Source organism: Balaenoptera borealis (genome assembly GCF_965194805.1).
Source record: "Balaenoptera borealis genome assembly, chromosome: 3".
NCBI lineage: Eukaryota > Metazoa > Chordata > Mammalia > Artiodactyla > Balaenopteridae > Balaenoptera > Balaenoptera borealis.
The window spans coordinates 34,841,536-34,859,162 of NC_138866.1; the positions used below are offsets into that span (position 1 = coordinate 34,841,536).

A 17,627-nucleotide genomic window follows, 5' to 3' on the forward strand; every position below is an offset into this window, starting at 1 on the left:
GAAGACATACAGATGGTCAAGAGGCACATGAAAAGCTGCTCAACATCGCTAATTATTAGAGAAATGCAAATCAAAACTACAATGAGATATCACCTCACACCAGTCACAATGGCCATCATCAAAAAGTCTACAAACAATAAATGCTGGAGAGGGTGCAGAGAAAAGGGAACCCTCCTACACTGTTGGTGGGAATGTAAATTGGTTCAGTCACCATGGAGAACAGCATGGAGGTTCCTTAAGAAACCCAAAATAGAGCTACCATATGATCTAGCAATCCCACTCCTGGGCATATATACAGAAAAAAACGTGGTTCGAAAGGATACATGCACCCCAGTGTTCACTGCAGCGCTGTTTACAATAGCCAAGACACAGAAGCAACCTAAATGTCCATCGATGGATGGATGGATAAGGAAGATGTGTTACATATATTCAATGGAATATTACTCAGCCATTAAAAAGAATGAAATAATGCCAACCTCAACAACATGGATGGATCTGGAGATTACCATACTAAGTGAGGTAAGTCAGACAAATATCATATGATATCGCTTATATGTGGAATCTAAAAAAAAAAGATACAAATGAACTTACTTATAAAACAGAAATAGATTCATAGACTTAGAGGACAAACTTATGGTTACCAGGGGAGAAGGGTGGAGGGGAGGGATAGATTGGGAGCTTGGGATTGACATGTACACACTGCTATATTCAGAACAGATAACCAACAAGGACCTACTGCATAGCACAGGGAATGCTGCTCAGTATTCTGTAATAACCTAAATGGGGAAAGAATTTGAAAAAGAATAGATACATGTAAATGTATAACTGAATAGCTTTGCTGTACACCTGAAACTAACACAACATTGTTAATCAACTATGCTCCAATATAAAATAAAAATTTTAAAACAACCCATTACAGTGTACACTTTAAATGGATGAACTGTATGGTATACAATTTAGATCTCAATAGAGAATAAAGTTGTCTAGACATTAAAAAGATCCTTAGGAAAGGAGGATAATGCCTCTGTTCAGGCTCCCTACCTACTCCCCACTCCCTCCAAAAAAAAAAAAGTTAAAGTAAATTCACAAAGAATTAGAAGTGCAACAAACAATTTCAGCAAGGCTTAATCTCTTCGGTGACAGCCAGATCAAATCTAAAACACTGTGTTCAGTTTTTCCATTACACTTTAAGGGAGGCACTGACAAACTACAGCTTATTCTGGATGGCTTTCTCAAATCCAATTATCCTGACTAAATCATTGGTCTGAATAAATCAATGAAATAACTAAATTTAAAAGTTATAAATAACATATATAACAAATGATCTAATTCTACCCTTTTGAGAATGTAATATACTTTATTAGGACACACAATTGACCTTTGGATTACATCTTTTTAGCAATATCTGACACCTTCCCAAACCACTGTCCTTTATAAAGGTATTCTGGAAACAAAAAGAGTAACCTGAAGTCCATTTTACTAAAAACTGTCCCCCAAATTATGGCAAGGACCATGCCTACTTTATTTACCATTATTTTGCAGGTCTTACCATATTAAATGACACATAGTATATACTCAATAAATATTCACTAGTTGTTTTTTAAGCACTTCTAAATTCTTGACTTAATTATAGAGGAGAAAAGAATGTTTTAAACTAAGTATTAAAAAGTACCCTATTTACATTTCATCTTTTTCTGCTAAAAAATGTCAACTTAATATCACTTTGCTTCCAATTTAAGTGAACTATAAAAATTTGCACTCAATGCCAGGTGGCTAAGTGAAACTCTGACCAGAATATAAATGTCACTTCACCTCACAAAGTGCAACTCAAATATTTGTCCAGTCTGACTATGGTCTTAGTTATTTATAAAAGAGGGAAAGATAAGATACAACTTTACAGAACAAAAAGAAAAATACTATCTTAACTTACTTTTTAAATTACTGTCTTTTAAGAAACAAGTTAAAGTAAGACTGAATTACTCAAAATATTTTTTTTCCTCTACAAAATTATGCTATGAGAGTTATTTTCAAAGTGAACTGTTCAGAAAATAGATTCAATTTTGAAAATGCTTTCAGGGATCTTCCTCGATTTCATCAGGAAAAAATGGAATCCTTTGTTGGTGATATCTTCTCAGTATTCTAAACAGCAAGTGCCTAGAAATTAAAACCATGGGGATTAGTGAGGTCGTCATATCCTTTTGCTCATGGAGTTAGGTCTCTCATTTATCTCATACACACTTAGAAAGATACTGAGGCTGCAGAAGGAACCAATACTGATCAAAGTTTAAATACAGCTATTAGGTCACCAGAGAGTAAACTTTTGTATTGAACACCAATAAAGGGCTGAATGTTAGAACTGCCTGAAGAATGGGGAAAAAGCACGTTTTGCCAATGTATATTCACTATACATTCAGTCTGTTACTCTCTTACTCTTTCCATTACCCATTTTTTCATTTAGTCACTAAATCACACATTCATTCCTTCACTCAACTATTTAAGGAATATGTCTGGTTGGGTTCTATTGTGGTAGGTGGTAGTGATATAAGATTAAACATTAACAGTCTCTGCCCTTAAGGAAGTTATAATCTATTGAGAAATACAGACAGTACATATACAAACAATGATAATATAGTGTAAAAAGCTATGATAGAAGTTTAGGCAACATATAGGAGGAGCACATGGGAGATCATAGAGGACTCCAGGAAGGAAAAAACCCAAGCTCAATCAGCTCAACCAGCCTTCCTCCCTAAATGGATTACCCTAAATTTAAAATTTCAGCTTCCTTCTTAACGTTCATTTAATTTCTCTCAGAGGGTAAAAAAAGATTAGGGTAGTTAACATTTACCACACTGACCAGGTAGGAGTGGAAAGAAGGGGCAGCAAGGGCTAGTCTCCTTTAAACTGCTGCCCAATTGTCTAGTATTGTGGACATTTTCCCAGCTGGGTAAAGGTAATTTAATTCTCCTTACTCTCAAAGAATAGTATTTTAAAACTTTAAACTCTTAAAACATCTAGAAAAGAAATAAACGGGTCTCTCCTAGCTTTTCTTTTGTCATTTTCTTCCTAATGTGGGCTGAGTCACAAGCAGGTGTTTCTTAGGAAACTCATTAGGGAAGCATACTCAGGCAGACTTTTGATTAGCAAGCTTCTTTACCTGCCTGTTTTGTCTTCCCAACCAACAACCAACAATCTTCCACTGAAAAATCCAAAAGGAGTTCATATATAGGACTCAACTGTCATTATTTCATTGAGGCTTTTCCTTTGCAGGTGTTAAATCTCACTTTCAATCTCACGTTTAGTCTCTGCAGATACCAACATAAACCATAACCAAAGGAAACAAAAATTCTGTTCCTCCTCCTCCTAATAAAAACTGAGAAAAATATATATATATAAAAGTTCATGGTGAGAAAACAATTAAATTATCAAAAGTCATATACCTACAAGCCATATAGAAAAAAATATTTTCAAACATTTTAATGTCAGTTCCTAGGTGGCCAGTGCTAAGATGTTATTCCATCATACTTTTAATAAACTCAGCAATACAAACTAAAACCAAATGTGAAGTCATTATGCTGTCGATCTTAAACTTATACAGTGCTGTATGTCAATGACATCTCAATAAAACTGGAAAAAAAAATTTTTTAAATGTGAGAACAAAACCAAGAAAGTCAAAACTAAGGCTAGGAGTAGAAAGAACACAATGCCTGGTTGTCAGGAGGCCCATCACCATGTAGTTTTAGGACCTTAGATAAATCACAACTCAGCTGAGCTTTAGGTTTTACATCTCTAAATTGACAGAGCTAAACTGAGTATGATTCCCATGCAGAAAAGGAAATTTCAATGTAGTAGGCAATAGACCGTCAGATGATGGAAGGTGCAGAAGGAAACTAGCCAACTCCCAGCAAAAAGCAGGATATACAGTCATACAACACAAGGATACAAATTCTGCTAACAACCTGAACTAGTTTGGAGCAATCTTCCCTAGTCAAGCCTCCAGATGAAAATGCAATCCCCAGCCAACACTTAGACTGCAATCTTGGGAGATACTGAGCAAAGGAACCAGTTAAACTGTGCCCAAAATCTTGACTGTGAGATAATAAATACGTGTTGTTTTAAGAAAGTTTGTGGTAATCTGTTACACGGCAATATAAAACTAATATAAGTAGACAATGCAATCATTCATTTTTTCACTCTGGCCATCAGTGTCAGATGTATCAATGTGTTCTTGATAAATGAAATACATGGATATCAAAACTTCGTTTTAATTACTAGTTTTAATCTCGTAGACTCTCATTCATCTTCAGCCAAACTGAGTTTCTAAAAAGTGTAACATACCCCTGGAGTTTCTATTCATTCTCATAATCAATCATTCTCTCCCTCTCTCTCTGTTATTCCTTCTTTCCTCCCTCCCTTCCTGCTTTTTTTTCCCTTAACAAAAGCTTCATTTCAAGGACCACCTCTTTTTAAAATACTTTGTCAGTGCTCCCATTTAACTTTTATATGCCTCTATAATAATATTCCTCAGTTAAGGTATTATAATGGAAAGGGGAATGAGAATCTTTGACTCCTTTTCCCTTTTTGACTGACAGCAGTAAAGTTTCTCTTTTTAAGAAAGAAGAAAGTATGGAAAGATAGAAATAATCTGCTATTATTCTACCTGCTGTCTAGCCAGTTGTAATTAAAGTAATAAATTCATCTGAGTCATTTCACATTTGTGTGTGTGTACTACATAAACAGTCAATAATATCAGGAAATAGGGAACAACTATTATCAATTAACTGAACTATGCAGTCCTTTAAAATTATTATAGCTATTACTACCAATACCTATCTAATTGAGATGATATGCGAAGGCAAGCAAAATGTTCTGTTTTAAAATAATAACAATTCTTGACAATGTATACATTCGTCCTTAAATTAACAGCTGAGACTGAATACACTAGACATCTCTTAGTTTTATCACTCTTTTTCTGGGACTATCTTCTCTCTCATTTAATTAGGGTAGCCCACCATTCTGACCACAGGCATCTGTCCCATGAATGGTAAGTCAAGATAGCCTATACCCCTGGCCACAGTGATTGGCTGAGGTTTGGGCACATGACCAGATTAACAAAATCGGAATTATTCCATGAGATTTTATGTTTGAGAGATGAAGTGAAGAGAGATCATGGAGCTAGAAGGAAGGGAATTAGAGTAAGTTATCAACCATCTTGCCCATTTCATGGAGAAAGCCTGACTGCCGTAAGTGAGAATAAAGCCAAGAAAAACCAAAAGAGATGATGACAGAAAGTGAGAGAAACAAACCCAGTTGCACAAACTCTTTAATTCTCTTCTTTGAGGCTCCCACCCTTGATCTGGTTTCTGAAACTCTTTCTTGATTCCTTGAGAAGTACTCCTTAGTTACATATGCCAATCAAATCACAAACTAGCTTTTTAAGCTAGTTTGACTTAGGTGTCTGTACCCTGAAAATGAAAGAATCAACTAATTAAAACAATACATTATTTATTTCATTAAAAAATTCTAATACTGGATTGGTCATCTATATGCCTAAGGTAGATAACTCAGATATTATTCATCTTCAATCATATGTTCCTTAATTACAAGAACAATGTCAATTAAACCTAACTGCTGAAGAATGTAAGATGAACATCTACTAGTGTTTTGATTAAATAAATTTTTAAACAAATGAACCCATAAAAACTGCAATATACATTCTCAGGAATGTACGGAATGATGGAAATGACAGAAAGTCTTCTAAAAGTAAAGTATAATCCAAAGTCTTTGGATTTGCAGTTCTGACATAGAGCACAGTACCATAATACCTTAGCACCAGCCTAGATTAAGCTGTACTGTCCAAATATACACTTTACAGTCTAATAACCATATAATCCAAAAAGGAACCTGATTAAAAATGATAAAAACTTACAGTTAGAGATGTTATTACAGACAAGACAGCTTTGGTGTCTGTCTTCGATTTAGCAGAACTATTGGCAGCAGAGCAAAATGAATGATCAATAATGTTTAAAATGCTGTCCTTGGAAAAATCATTTCCACATCAAATGAAATTTATCTTAAGAGAAACAAAGGATAACAATATAAAAACTCTTATATTTTGTTTAATAATTAAAAGTCTCTTGGGACTTCCCTGGTGGCGCAGTGGTTAATCATCCGCCTGCCAATGCAGGGGACATGGGTTCAAGCCCTGGTCCAGGAAGATCCCACATGCCACAGAACAACTAAGCCCGTGCGCCGCAACTAATAAGTCCGCGCGCCACAACTACTGAAGACTGCGCACCTAGAGCCAGTGCTCCACAACAAGAGAAGCCACCGCAATGAGAAGCCCATGCACCACAACGAAGAGTAGCTCTCGCTCGCCACAACTAGAGAAAGCCCACATGCAGCAACAAAGACCCAATGCAGCCAAAAATAAAATAATTTTTTAAGAAAAGCTAAAGAGAAATATTTTTTTTAAATATATTAAAGGTCTCAAAGATACTCTAAAATTGAAATTTAATAAGCAAGCCATAAAAAACATTAAAATTGAAATTTAATCAATAAGCCGTAAAAAACATTAACTAAAATCATCTACCTGCAGTATGAGAATGTACAGCTCTATGGAAAATAACCACTTCAAAAACCACTGTTTATCCTCTGATGACTGGCACTTTTAAGAAATTCAGTTCACCACAGCAACCTGTCTTAACACCAGCAGATAAGTACAGGCTATATTTAGATATGATTGCTTTCCAGACGGCAATCCTGCCTTTCCTTCATATTTAATGTCATGATCCAAGGGACCAAAATATCATTCAATCAGATTGTAGTGTGAAGACAAGTATACATACTCAGGGGGATGAGGCTGTGTTTCAGGACCATGAAAAGAATAGCTTCCACCAAAGGTGGTAAAATATGTAAAGAAGCACATAAAGGTAAATAAAATTTTCATGTCTAAGAAATTTATAATCAGATACAACTATTTTGTCCAATTTTATCTTTGTTCTTAAACATTAAATGCCATTATCAAACACTAATGATCTATACTATCAAAATACATTTCAACTAGCAGGTTTTTGTTATTATTTAATTAGTATGCTGCATTTCCAATCAGGCACCTTCTAACTAAATAAGAAAATTTTTTTTACCCAAAAGCAATCCTTTACAGATTAGGTATAACAAAGCGCAGTATTAATACAAGATGAGTAATATAATACATAACAAGGAAGATTAATTGATTAAAATGATATTGTTATGAAATTACCCTGGATGTATCTGTACTTTATAATCTTTGTAATGACAGTGAAAAGAATTTCTATTTTACTGAATAAGTAACACAGTTTACTTCACAAGGTACCAAAGTATCATAATAATCAAACAGAGAGAGTACCTTTTATTTTTCTTTACTCTCTAGATGAGCTGCATCAAAATTATTAAAGATAAAAGAAGTGAAGTTCAATTAAAAATACCAAGAACATATCACCTCACACCCATTAGGATGGCTACTATATTAAAAAACAAAAACCAACAGAAAATGAGTGTTGGTGAGGAAGTGGAGAAATTGGAACACTTATGCACTGTTGGCAGGAATATAAAATGGTGCAATCACTATGGAAAACACTATGGAAGTTCTTCAAAAACTTAAAAACAGAACTACCATATGATACAGCAATTCCACTTCTGGGTATATATCCAAAAGAATTGAAACCAGGGTCTCAAGGAGATATTTGCACACCCACGTTTAGAGCGGCATTATTCACAACAGCCAAAAGGTAGACGCAACTCAGTGCCCATCAATGGATGAATAAGTAAACAAACTGTGATATATATATATATATATAATGGAACATTATTCAGCCTTAAAAAGGAAAGAAATTCTGACACATGCTGGAACTCCCTTGAAGCAACTGTGCTAACTGAAATAAACCAACCACAAAAAGACAAATATTGCATGATTCCACTAATGAGATTCCTAGAGTATTCCAAAACTACTGAAACAGAATGAATGGTAGTTGCCAGAGGCTGGGGGGAGGGGGAAATAGGGAGTTATTGTTTAATCGGTGTAAAGTTACAGTTCTCCAAGATGAAAAACTCTAGGGATAGGCTGCGACAGTGTGTATATACTTAACATTACTGAACTGTACACTTATAAATGGTAAAGTTGGTTAAAATGGTAAATTTTGTTACGCTTATTTTACCACAATTAAAAAAAATACACTAACAATATTAACAAGAGGAAGTATTTCCTCATCCATAATACAATTTATCCAGAATTTATAATTAAGATTTCTTCTATTTTATTGAATCATCCTTTCTTAAAAATCACAAGAGGTCGTAATTTGGTAAAATCTTTTTCAAAATCTTAACATTACTGAAGCAACTGAAAATACATTCTGAGTAACAGAAAGAAAAACAACAAAGACTGGCATCATTTTCATGTTTTGCAAAATTTTCAAGGAATATAAACCTTCCCTATTTGCCCTATAAAGAAAATTACTAATATCCTACATTATGAATTATATTTCTAGTATTCAGAGATGGACAATTCTTCTATGAATTAAACAATTCCTCCTCTGATTTACATATCATGTATCTACGATGCACCAAAATTTTTAACAGCTTTTGCAAATTAAACAAACAAGATACATCCATCTATACCCCCCCACACACACACACAATCAGCATCAACACAATGAGTAGCACAAACAGGTATTCAATTTCTGTTAGTCCTTTTCATTCTTATGTTATATTTCCTCTTTTGATTCTTAAACAGCTTTTAATAATTTCTATAAATGAATCTGAGTTCAAATAATTATCTCTGCTAAATAGTTTATAAATAAGCAATAACAAATCTAAGCATAAATATCGTAATATGTTTTATCTTTCATCTTCAGCAAATAGACAATAGAAATTTGAAAGCATTTTTGAGAATTATCACTATAGAGAACACAACTGATATAACTGAAAGTATGCTATATACAGTATCTCTTTTTCATATAATAGTCATCTCTCCAGCATAGATAACAAGAAAAAGTAAAAATTTTTATGATTTAAATAGCACATAACCCTCCACTTAAAGTGAACAAAATTAATTATACCATGTTAATAGTTTCTTGTATGTATGAAAATTACGTATCACATTAGATACGTTTCTAATATAACATCAAGTTAAATTTGACAACACTTTTCAATGTGCCATTGAAGACCACAACTAATACAAGAAGTCTCATAAAACAACTCAAATTGACAAATTATACATACAGCAGAGGATATCATTCTTAAAATGTTTATAATCATAAATAGAAGATAAGTAAAACTGTTAAATTGTTTATTTCAAAATTTAACACGCAGGCAAATTACTAATTCAAACAAACCTTTAGGCACATTATTAGCAAAAAGTGAAAGTCAAGTTCCTCTACTTGGTCTTGTACGTAACACCTACAAGACTACGACAGAAACAAATACTCTTAGAGTAACTACCCAAAGAAGAGAGCTTGTCATGTATTCCCCTCACCACAACCTTGCCACAAGTCAGATTCTGCCCTCATTATTACATCAAATCAAAAGTTAGTAACAAGATCAGAAAGTCTTGCTTAGGGATTCACAACTTTTTTTTTTTCTCCTCCCATGGCATCCCTCCTTCATCATGTTCACACAATATAGCTCACTCAGTTCACTCAAGCCCAATAATTACTTTCACTACAATGATTTTACTAAAAATCTTGGGTTGTGTACTATACACAGTTTAGATAAACTACAGAGGATCTATCACATTATTCCATTAGCTTGCCATAGATATAAGAGTATAAATTAGTCACTTTTGGTTCTGCCCTTTTGCTCTCCTCTGAGGCAGTAAACCTCTTAAACTTCATTCATTCATACATATACACACATACAACTTGGTTTTATTACTATACTTTGTCCACAGATATTCCATACCTGTTCATTTATCTGATTAAGACACTCTACACACCATTCTGAGTATCAATATTGATCAGATTAGCCTGGGTTCTTCTCAACCTACTTTTTCCTTCTCTCTTTATTCTGTCTTCCTTTCGTACAGCATTAGTGATTGAAACACAGTACTTAATTTTTCTTCACACATCAACTCCTTTCAGTATCAGGAGCTCACGTAGGTGAAGCATAATACAAATCTGCCAGGCAGATTAACACATAAAGCATTCATTCAACACACATATCTTATTCTAATAATATTTTTTATTTGGAACATTTATTAAAATAACATATTATACAATTTTAGCAACCCTTACACTAGTCAGGAGTACTCATCAAATGCCAGTTATTTTTTGAGGGGATTTTTGCAGAAAAGTTATTTCCGAAATATTTTCTACTTTATGTTACAACATAAACAATTCATATAGAACCAAAAAGTAGTGTACATGAACTGATGAACAAACAGTAAAGAATTACATCAAGAGTCTGGGAGTCTGCACCAGAAAACAGGTAGCTGGCTTAAGGTATGTACTAAGTTAATATTGCTATAGAATAGTAACTCAGAATAAAATATTTCCCATCATAACAACTGAAAAAAACACATTAGTTTTCCACACCAGGCATTTCTTTCCCTACAGAATTTCAGCAAGTAAGAAATATATCTTTAAAAAATGAATTAGCCATTAATAGTACATTTTGACAATTCTTATTACGAAAAAAGTTCTTTCCAAATCCAAGTGTCAAGGGCAAAGACAAATTCTTGCTCACTGAATTCTTACATTCAAGACTAATGCCAAGAGACGAATGCCAAATTAAGAGAATGATGTTAAATTAAGATATCTGGCTACTTTAAAACAGAGACTTAGAATTATTTTGTCCACTCAATGCAGTAGTGATCTGAGATAAACTTCTCTTAGAAATTTTCTCTAAGATTAAATTCCTATTTTAGTGATAGGTTACATTATGAATATTATTCTACATTCTAGGAAGAAGTACCAAAGTGTTTCAAAACACTACAACTCATTATTATGATCCATTTTTCAAGTATATTCTCTGCAGCTTTTATATTATTGAAGTCCATATAAGCACATTTTTTTCCAAAAAGACTGCATTAAAAAGATATATAATCCCACTGTACCAAAAATATACCTTACAAATAATACAATGGAATAATGTATATTATCCATTCAAATGGGTGACATCTTTCAATGATATTGTAAAGTTTCTTCCCATATCCTCATGCACATGTTATTCAATATTCATTTACTAGGAATATTTATATCCACATAGAACAATTCTATTCTTCATTAAATATTTATAGAACTGAAAGGACAACTTATCAATCTTCATTTCAATAAAAATCATGGAGAAGGAATATTGACAATCCTTTTGAATGAGGAAAAGAGAGACATTAAAAAAAGAAAAAAAATTTAGGGAATTGGGATTGGAAACTCATTTCGAAACTCATTACAATAATGAGTTCATTACAATAACTTCAATATTCAATCATTTTCACCATTCTGTCTTGCAACTATATTTTTTTAATGACTTGGAAAATCATTACGAAATCAATAACCTTCAGTTTCAACACACTCCTGTGTTTTATTCCTCACACAATTTTAAATGAATTACTAGTAAAATTTGGATGAGTATAGATTACATCTGATGTGGAAGAGTAATTTTTTGTTATAATATATTTTACTGAATGCATTAAATATCACTAAAGAAAGCATCTGCCAACACTCAATTTTCTTTCCCTGCTGCCCAGGGCTTAACTAGTATTGAATTTTTTTTTAATAAAAGGTGATATTACTGGAAGGATATTTTCCTACAGAAGATAGTATGCATGATTTGCAGTTAATATAAAACTGAAAAAAATTGATTCATTAAATAGAAATAGAAAGTGACATTATATTCTGATATGAAATATGTTCTGATAAAGAATGGAATTGACTCATGAGCAAGAACATTAAAAATTGAAACCTACAAAACTCTTCAAAAATCTTGTGCTACATATAGTGTTCTAATGTAAAACATCAGAAATATATTCAATACAGTCAAGTATATTGTTATTACAAATAACCGTTTTACATTTGTAATTATACTTACAAATGATTATTATAAATTATTCAAAAAAGTTTAAAATTGATGTAAACAAATTCAATCTTGCCTTCCCAAGCAAAACAACTACTAATTATCTTCCCTGCCTACTATCTACTGCCAAATTGGTAAGATATCATCAACCATTAGTAGATACTCTTTGAAAGTCAATCATTAATCACAACTTTATCTCTTCTTCTAAAATCTCTTCAATTTCTAAACAGAAAGTGTTCCATAACTTCACTTCTGTTCAAACTGTTCTATGTGCTTCACGATATGTAACACAAATTGTTAGAAAACAAGAAATTACTCAACCTTAAATCAGTTCTGTTACAACTCTTCTGGAAAAAGTCACACAAATCATAAAGTTTTAATTTACACTTAATACTGAAAACCAAATACTTACAAAGAAGGATCTTGTACAAGATCTTTGAGATTTATCCCACTGCGATCTTCTGCAAGATTCCTGAAGCAACTATCACTCACTAAACAGGAAAAGGGGAAAGAAAAAGAAAATCAATTTTTGTTTACATTTCATTTAAATTACTACTGTCCAAAAGGAATTTTGAAATTAAAATTGGTTCTCTGGATAGGGTTTTTCTAAACAAGAATGATCAATTTCTGGGCCTGGTAGATTAAACAGCAAATATTAACATTCAATAACAAATCAATAATCTAAGCACACAGGCTTTATAAAAATACAATATATAAAAGAATAAACATATGGGTCTGAATTTTATTTTACTTTTACAAGACTAATTTACCAGTCCATAGTGGCAAGTCACTGCTTCCACAACAACTAGAAAAAAAAAAAAAAAAAAGATAAACTATCCCCCAAAATCATATTTTTAAAGACAATGGAGAACTTTGGATACAAAAAGGATAAACTAGGAGAAAAGTGCTATCTCTTCTTGGGTAAGCTGAGCCTCCTGATTGTTTCATTACTGGGAGGATTTACCATCTAGACGTAAGAACCAGACAGAGGGACACCACCAGGGAAAAGAGAAACCAGCATAGTTTGTGATAGCTCTTGGGCGGGCAATGACAGACTGGAATCCCATGGGACCCACAAGACAGACAGTTTTCTTCTGGGAGATTTGCTGAGGCCTAGGACTGCACAAGAAGTTCTGGGGGGAGGAGAAGAGAATGGGACACAGGGCAAATAATGTTTTCTGCAGTGCAGAAGTGATTAGGAGTTAAAGTCACACTACAACAGATGGAGCCTACCACTTTCAGTCAGAATTTCAATAGGTCTCCCCTCAAGATATTTGCTCTCAATCAAGCATCCCACCGTGAGAGGGGAGATGAGTAAAAGGGGGCAGAAGGCAAATGGTAGGGTAAAATCTCCAACAAGTTCACAGTACATTAGTACAAAGCCACAGCAGAGAGGAATAACTGCAATAGGTCTGGCCCTTAAGACATTTAAAACCAGAGGTAGACTGAGTATATCTAAAGCTGTCACTCAAACCACCCAGCTCAATTTGTGGTTGAGTTGGGACGGTTAACACTGAATCATTTCTTTCTAATATAATATTGAAAGAAAATAACATTTACATCAATTTCTATGATCCTATGATAAACAGTATTTGGTATACAATAATAGTTACAAAGTACAGGAAAGGGGACAAAATGTGACCAATAACCAGTTAAAAAATAATGTATATGCCAACCCACAGATAATACAGAATTAAAGTCCTTAAAGATAAGGACTTTAAGAAAACCATAAGTTAAAGAAGATATAGAAAAAATGTTCACAGTAGATGAAAATTTTCACATTTCAAGAGAGAATTAAAATCTGTGAAAAAGAATCTAATAGTAATTTTAGAACTGAGAAATACAGTATCTGAAATTAAGAAATCTGTGGGTGGATTTTTAGCCAACTCAACACAGCAAAACACAGGATTAGTGAACTTGAAGAGATCAGCAGAAAGCATCCAAACTAAAGCAAAAAGAGGAAAAAAAAAAAGAACAGAGCATAAGAGACATGTTGGAATCAAACAGCTAATGTAATTGTAGTTGAGGAGAGAGAGAATGGGGAAGAAGCAATATTTTCAGAAAAAAACCGCTGAGAATATTCCAAAACTGATATAATACATTACTCATTGACTCTGGGAATATAGCCAACCCTGTACTGGAAAATGTGAAAGAAAACCACCCTCAGCAAACTGCTGAAAATCAAAGATAAGAAGAAAATCTTAAAAACAGCAACGGGAAAAAAAGGACACATCACCTTCAAAGGAAAAACAATAAAACTTACAGTTGAGAGTCCAACATAAACTATGTAATACAGAAGACAATGGAACAATATAGTTAAAATGCTGGGGGAAAATCTAGAATCTAAGTCTATACCTTGATAAAATATCCATCCCAAAATTAAAGGTGAAATAAAATTTTACTCATATAAAAGTTTTGTATTTGTTAGCATAAATATTAAGTGATTATTTCCTACTTCAATTTAACAGTTTTATTATGTATCTCTTAGCCATTTTGAATCTTCATAAAGAGCAAGAAGAATATAACACTTGCCTTGTTCCTTTCAAAGATCCATTACCTAATATTTTATTTAGATTTTATATTCCCTTTTCTTACAGCTCAAAATTGTAAGCTCCATAAATCTGAATCTGCCTCTAATATAAATGAAAAATGTATATAATGATGTATTTAAAGGATCTGAAGTTGAAATCAAGTTTGCAGTTTTTTTATTAACTCCAAAAAGATATCCCCCACGTTTTTTTTTCACAATGAAGTAATTTTGATCAATATATAATTTTCTCTCCATATTTAACAGACACTGATCTCAACCTGTTGATTCGAGACAAATTTTCTGCTCTTCATAATTTTAACACAAATGCTTATTACACCATTTCCTAATTAGGGCCAAAAGGAAAAAAATAAAATGTTGCCACACTATAAGAAAAGTTGGTTTCCAGTTGCGTTGAACTAATATTGAAATTATATTATATCATAAAATTTGTTCTCATAAAGTTTCTTGCCCAATTTGGCAAATATGAGAGCTTAGTTAAAAACTTCAAGAGCCTGAAAGTTTTGGAGGCTTAATTAAAACAGAATAAACCTTTGCTCCTATAAAGGCTTATTAGTCAGCTAGTGAAAATGAATTTTGCTAAAGGAGGCACTTTCTAACGTTCATATCCCATCCAAAGTTTAAGTTTAAAACAGAGCAAGAAATCTAAAGAAATTCAATAGTTTCTTAACAAATATTCTGAAACTTTACCTGCCTAATATATTTATTATTTTTAGTTTAAAGTATATTTCACCAATGTAACAAATTTTGTTTTTGAATTATAAATAAAAACATGGTAGATTTTAAGAAGCTAGTGAACATACTTTTTTCATGTGTAAATCACACCAAAATCAATCAGTTTGGTCATCATATTTTTCTGTTGTTCTTCCCCCCCCCCCAGTATATGCCAACAAAAGGAATTATTATGCTCTTTGTTCCAATAATTAATATCACAAAATTAAGAGCTGGTTCTTAGGAACATACATATTTTTCAAAAAATGTCCCTTTCTATGATCACAGTGTGAAAGTTAAAGGTTTAGTGGAAAATATCATTATGCTGTAATTTTAAAATATACCAAAAAATATGAGCACTTAATTCCTTTTATTTTGAAAATATATCAGTTCAATATCTGATATAAGAAAAATTAGACTAACTCCATAATTCTTGGTTTCATTTTTTTAAGATAAATCTCTGTATTTTTTGTTATTCAGATGAAAATCACATAACCCAAAATTAACCATTTTAGAGTGCACAATTCTGTGACATTTAGTTCATTCACAATGTTGTGCACCTCCACGTCTATTTCCAAAACATTTTCATCATCCCAAGAGAAGACCTGGTACCCGTTAAGCAGCAAGTCCCCAATGCTCCCTTCCCTTCCCCCAATCCCTGGCAACCACCAGTCTGTTTTCGGTCTCTATGGATTTAATTATTCTGGATATTTCATACAAATGGAAGCATACAATATACGACTTTTTGTGTCTGGATTCTTTCACTAAGCATAATGTTTTCAAGGTTCATCCATGTACAGAGAAAAATCATTCCTCTTTATGGCTGAATAATATTCCATTGTATGTATGTACCACTTTTGTTCATCCATTCACCCTTTGTTGGCCATTTGAGCTGTTTCCACCTTTCAGTCATTGTGAACAGGCTAAGTGAGCATGCACGTACAAATATTTGTTTGAGTACCTGTTTTCAACTCTTTGAGGTATATACCCAGAAATGGAATTGCTGGATCATACGGAAATTCCATGTTTAACTTTTTGCCAAATTGTTTTCCAAAGCAGCTGCACTATTTTACATTCCACCAACAATGTACAAGGATTCCATTTCCCCAAATCCACAGATGTTATTGTCTGTCTTTTTAAATTTAGTCATAACAGTGGGGTGTGAAGTATTATCTCATTGTGGTTTTGATTATATTTCCCTAATGATAAATGACGTTGAGCATTCTTTAATGTGCTTGTTGGCCGTTCGTATATTTTCTTTGGAGAAATGTCTATTTAAGTTCTTTGCACACTTTTAAATTAGGTTGTTGAGTTGTAAGACGTCCTTATATATTCTGGATACTAGACCCAGACATATGATTTACAAATATCTTCTCCCATTCTGTAGGTTGTCTTTATGCTCTCTAGATGATGTCTTTTAATGCACAACAGTTTTTAATTTTGAGGAAGTTCAATTTGTCTATTTTTTCTTTGGTAGTTTGTGCTTTTGGTATCATATTTAAAGAAACCATTGCCAAATCCAAGGTCATGAAGAACTTCCCCTATGTTTTCTTCTAAGAATTTCATAATTTTAACTCTTATATTTAGGTCTTTTATTCATTTTGACTTAATGTTTGTACATGGTGTGAAAGTAAGAGTCTAGCTTCATTTTTTTACGTGTGGGTATCTAGTTGTTTCAGCACCAGTTACGAAAGAGGCTGTTCTTTCCCCATTGAATGGCCTTGGCACTCTTCTGAAAAATCAAATACTAATAGATACATGAGCTGATTTCTAGACTCAATTCTATACCATTTATCTATATGTCTACCCTTATGCTAATATCACACTGTTTCTATTACTGTAGCTTTGTAAGAAGCTTTTAAATTGGGAACTGTGAGTCCCCCAGCTTTTTCTTTTTCAAGATATTTTTGGCTACTCAGCATCCCTTGCAAGACCTAGAAGAATTAAAGAACAAACAAACAGAGATGACCAATACAATAACTGAAATGAAAACTACACTAGAAGGAATCAATAGCAGAATAACTGAGGCAGAAGAACGGATAAGTGACCTGGAAGACAGAATGGTGGAATTCACTGCTGCGGAACAGACTAAAGAAAAAAGAATGAAAAGAAATGAAGACAGCCTAAGAGACCTCTGGGACAACATTAAACGCAACAACATTCACATTATAGGGGTCCCAGAAGGACAAGAGAGAGAAAGGACCAGAGAAAATATTTGAAGAGATTATAGTCGAAAACTTCCCTAACATGGGAAAGGAAATAGCCATCCAAGTCCACGAAGTGCAGAGAGTCCCATACAGGATAAACCCAAGGAGAAAGACGCCGA

General features: G+C 33.2%; 1 protein-coding gene and 1 long non-coding RNA gene across 15 annotated transcripts in view; one reads left to right on the top strand and one right to left on the bottom strand.

Annotated features, from left to right (window-relative positions):
* GPHN (gephyrin) overlaps positions 1 to 17,627 on the bottom strand; it is a 611,785-nt gene that overhangs the window by 489,622 nt on the left and 104,536 nt on the right. For all 14 annotated transcript variants that reach the window (XM_082386487.1, XM_082386483.1, XM_082386492.1 and 11 more), the window contains exon 2: positions 12,455 to 12,533. In XM_082386487.1, coding sequence (XP_082242613.1) covers positions 12,455 to 12,533 — 79 coding nt within the window. The remainder of the gene's footprint in view (positions 1 to 12,454; positions 12,534 to 17,627) is intronic.
* The window catches only part of LOC309626235, a 1,141,377-nt gene that overhangs the window by 98,515 nt on the left and 1,025,235 nt on the right, over positions 1 to 17,627 (top strand). The gene's annotated exons all lie outside the window — the stretch shown is intronic.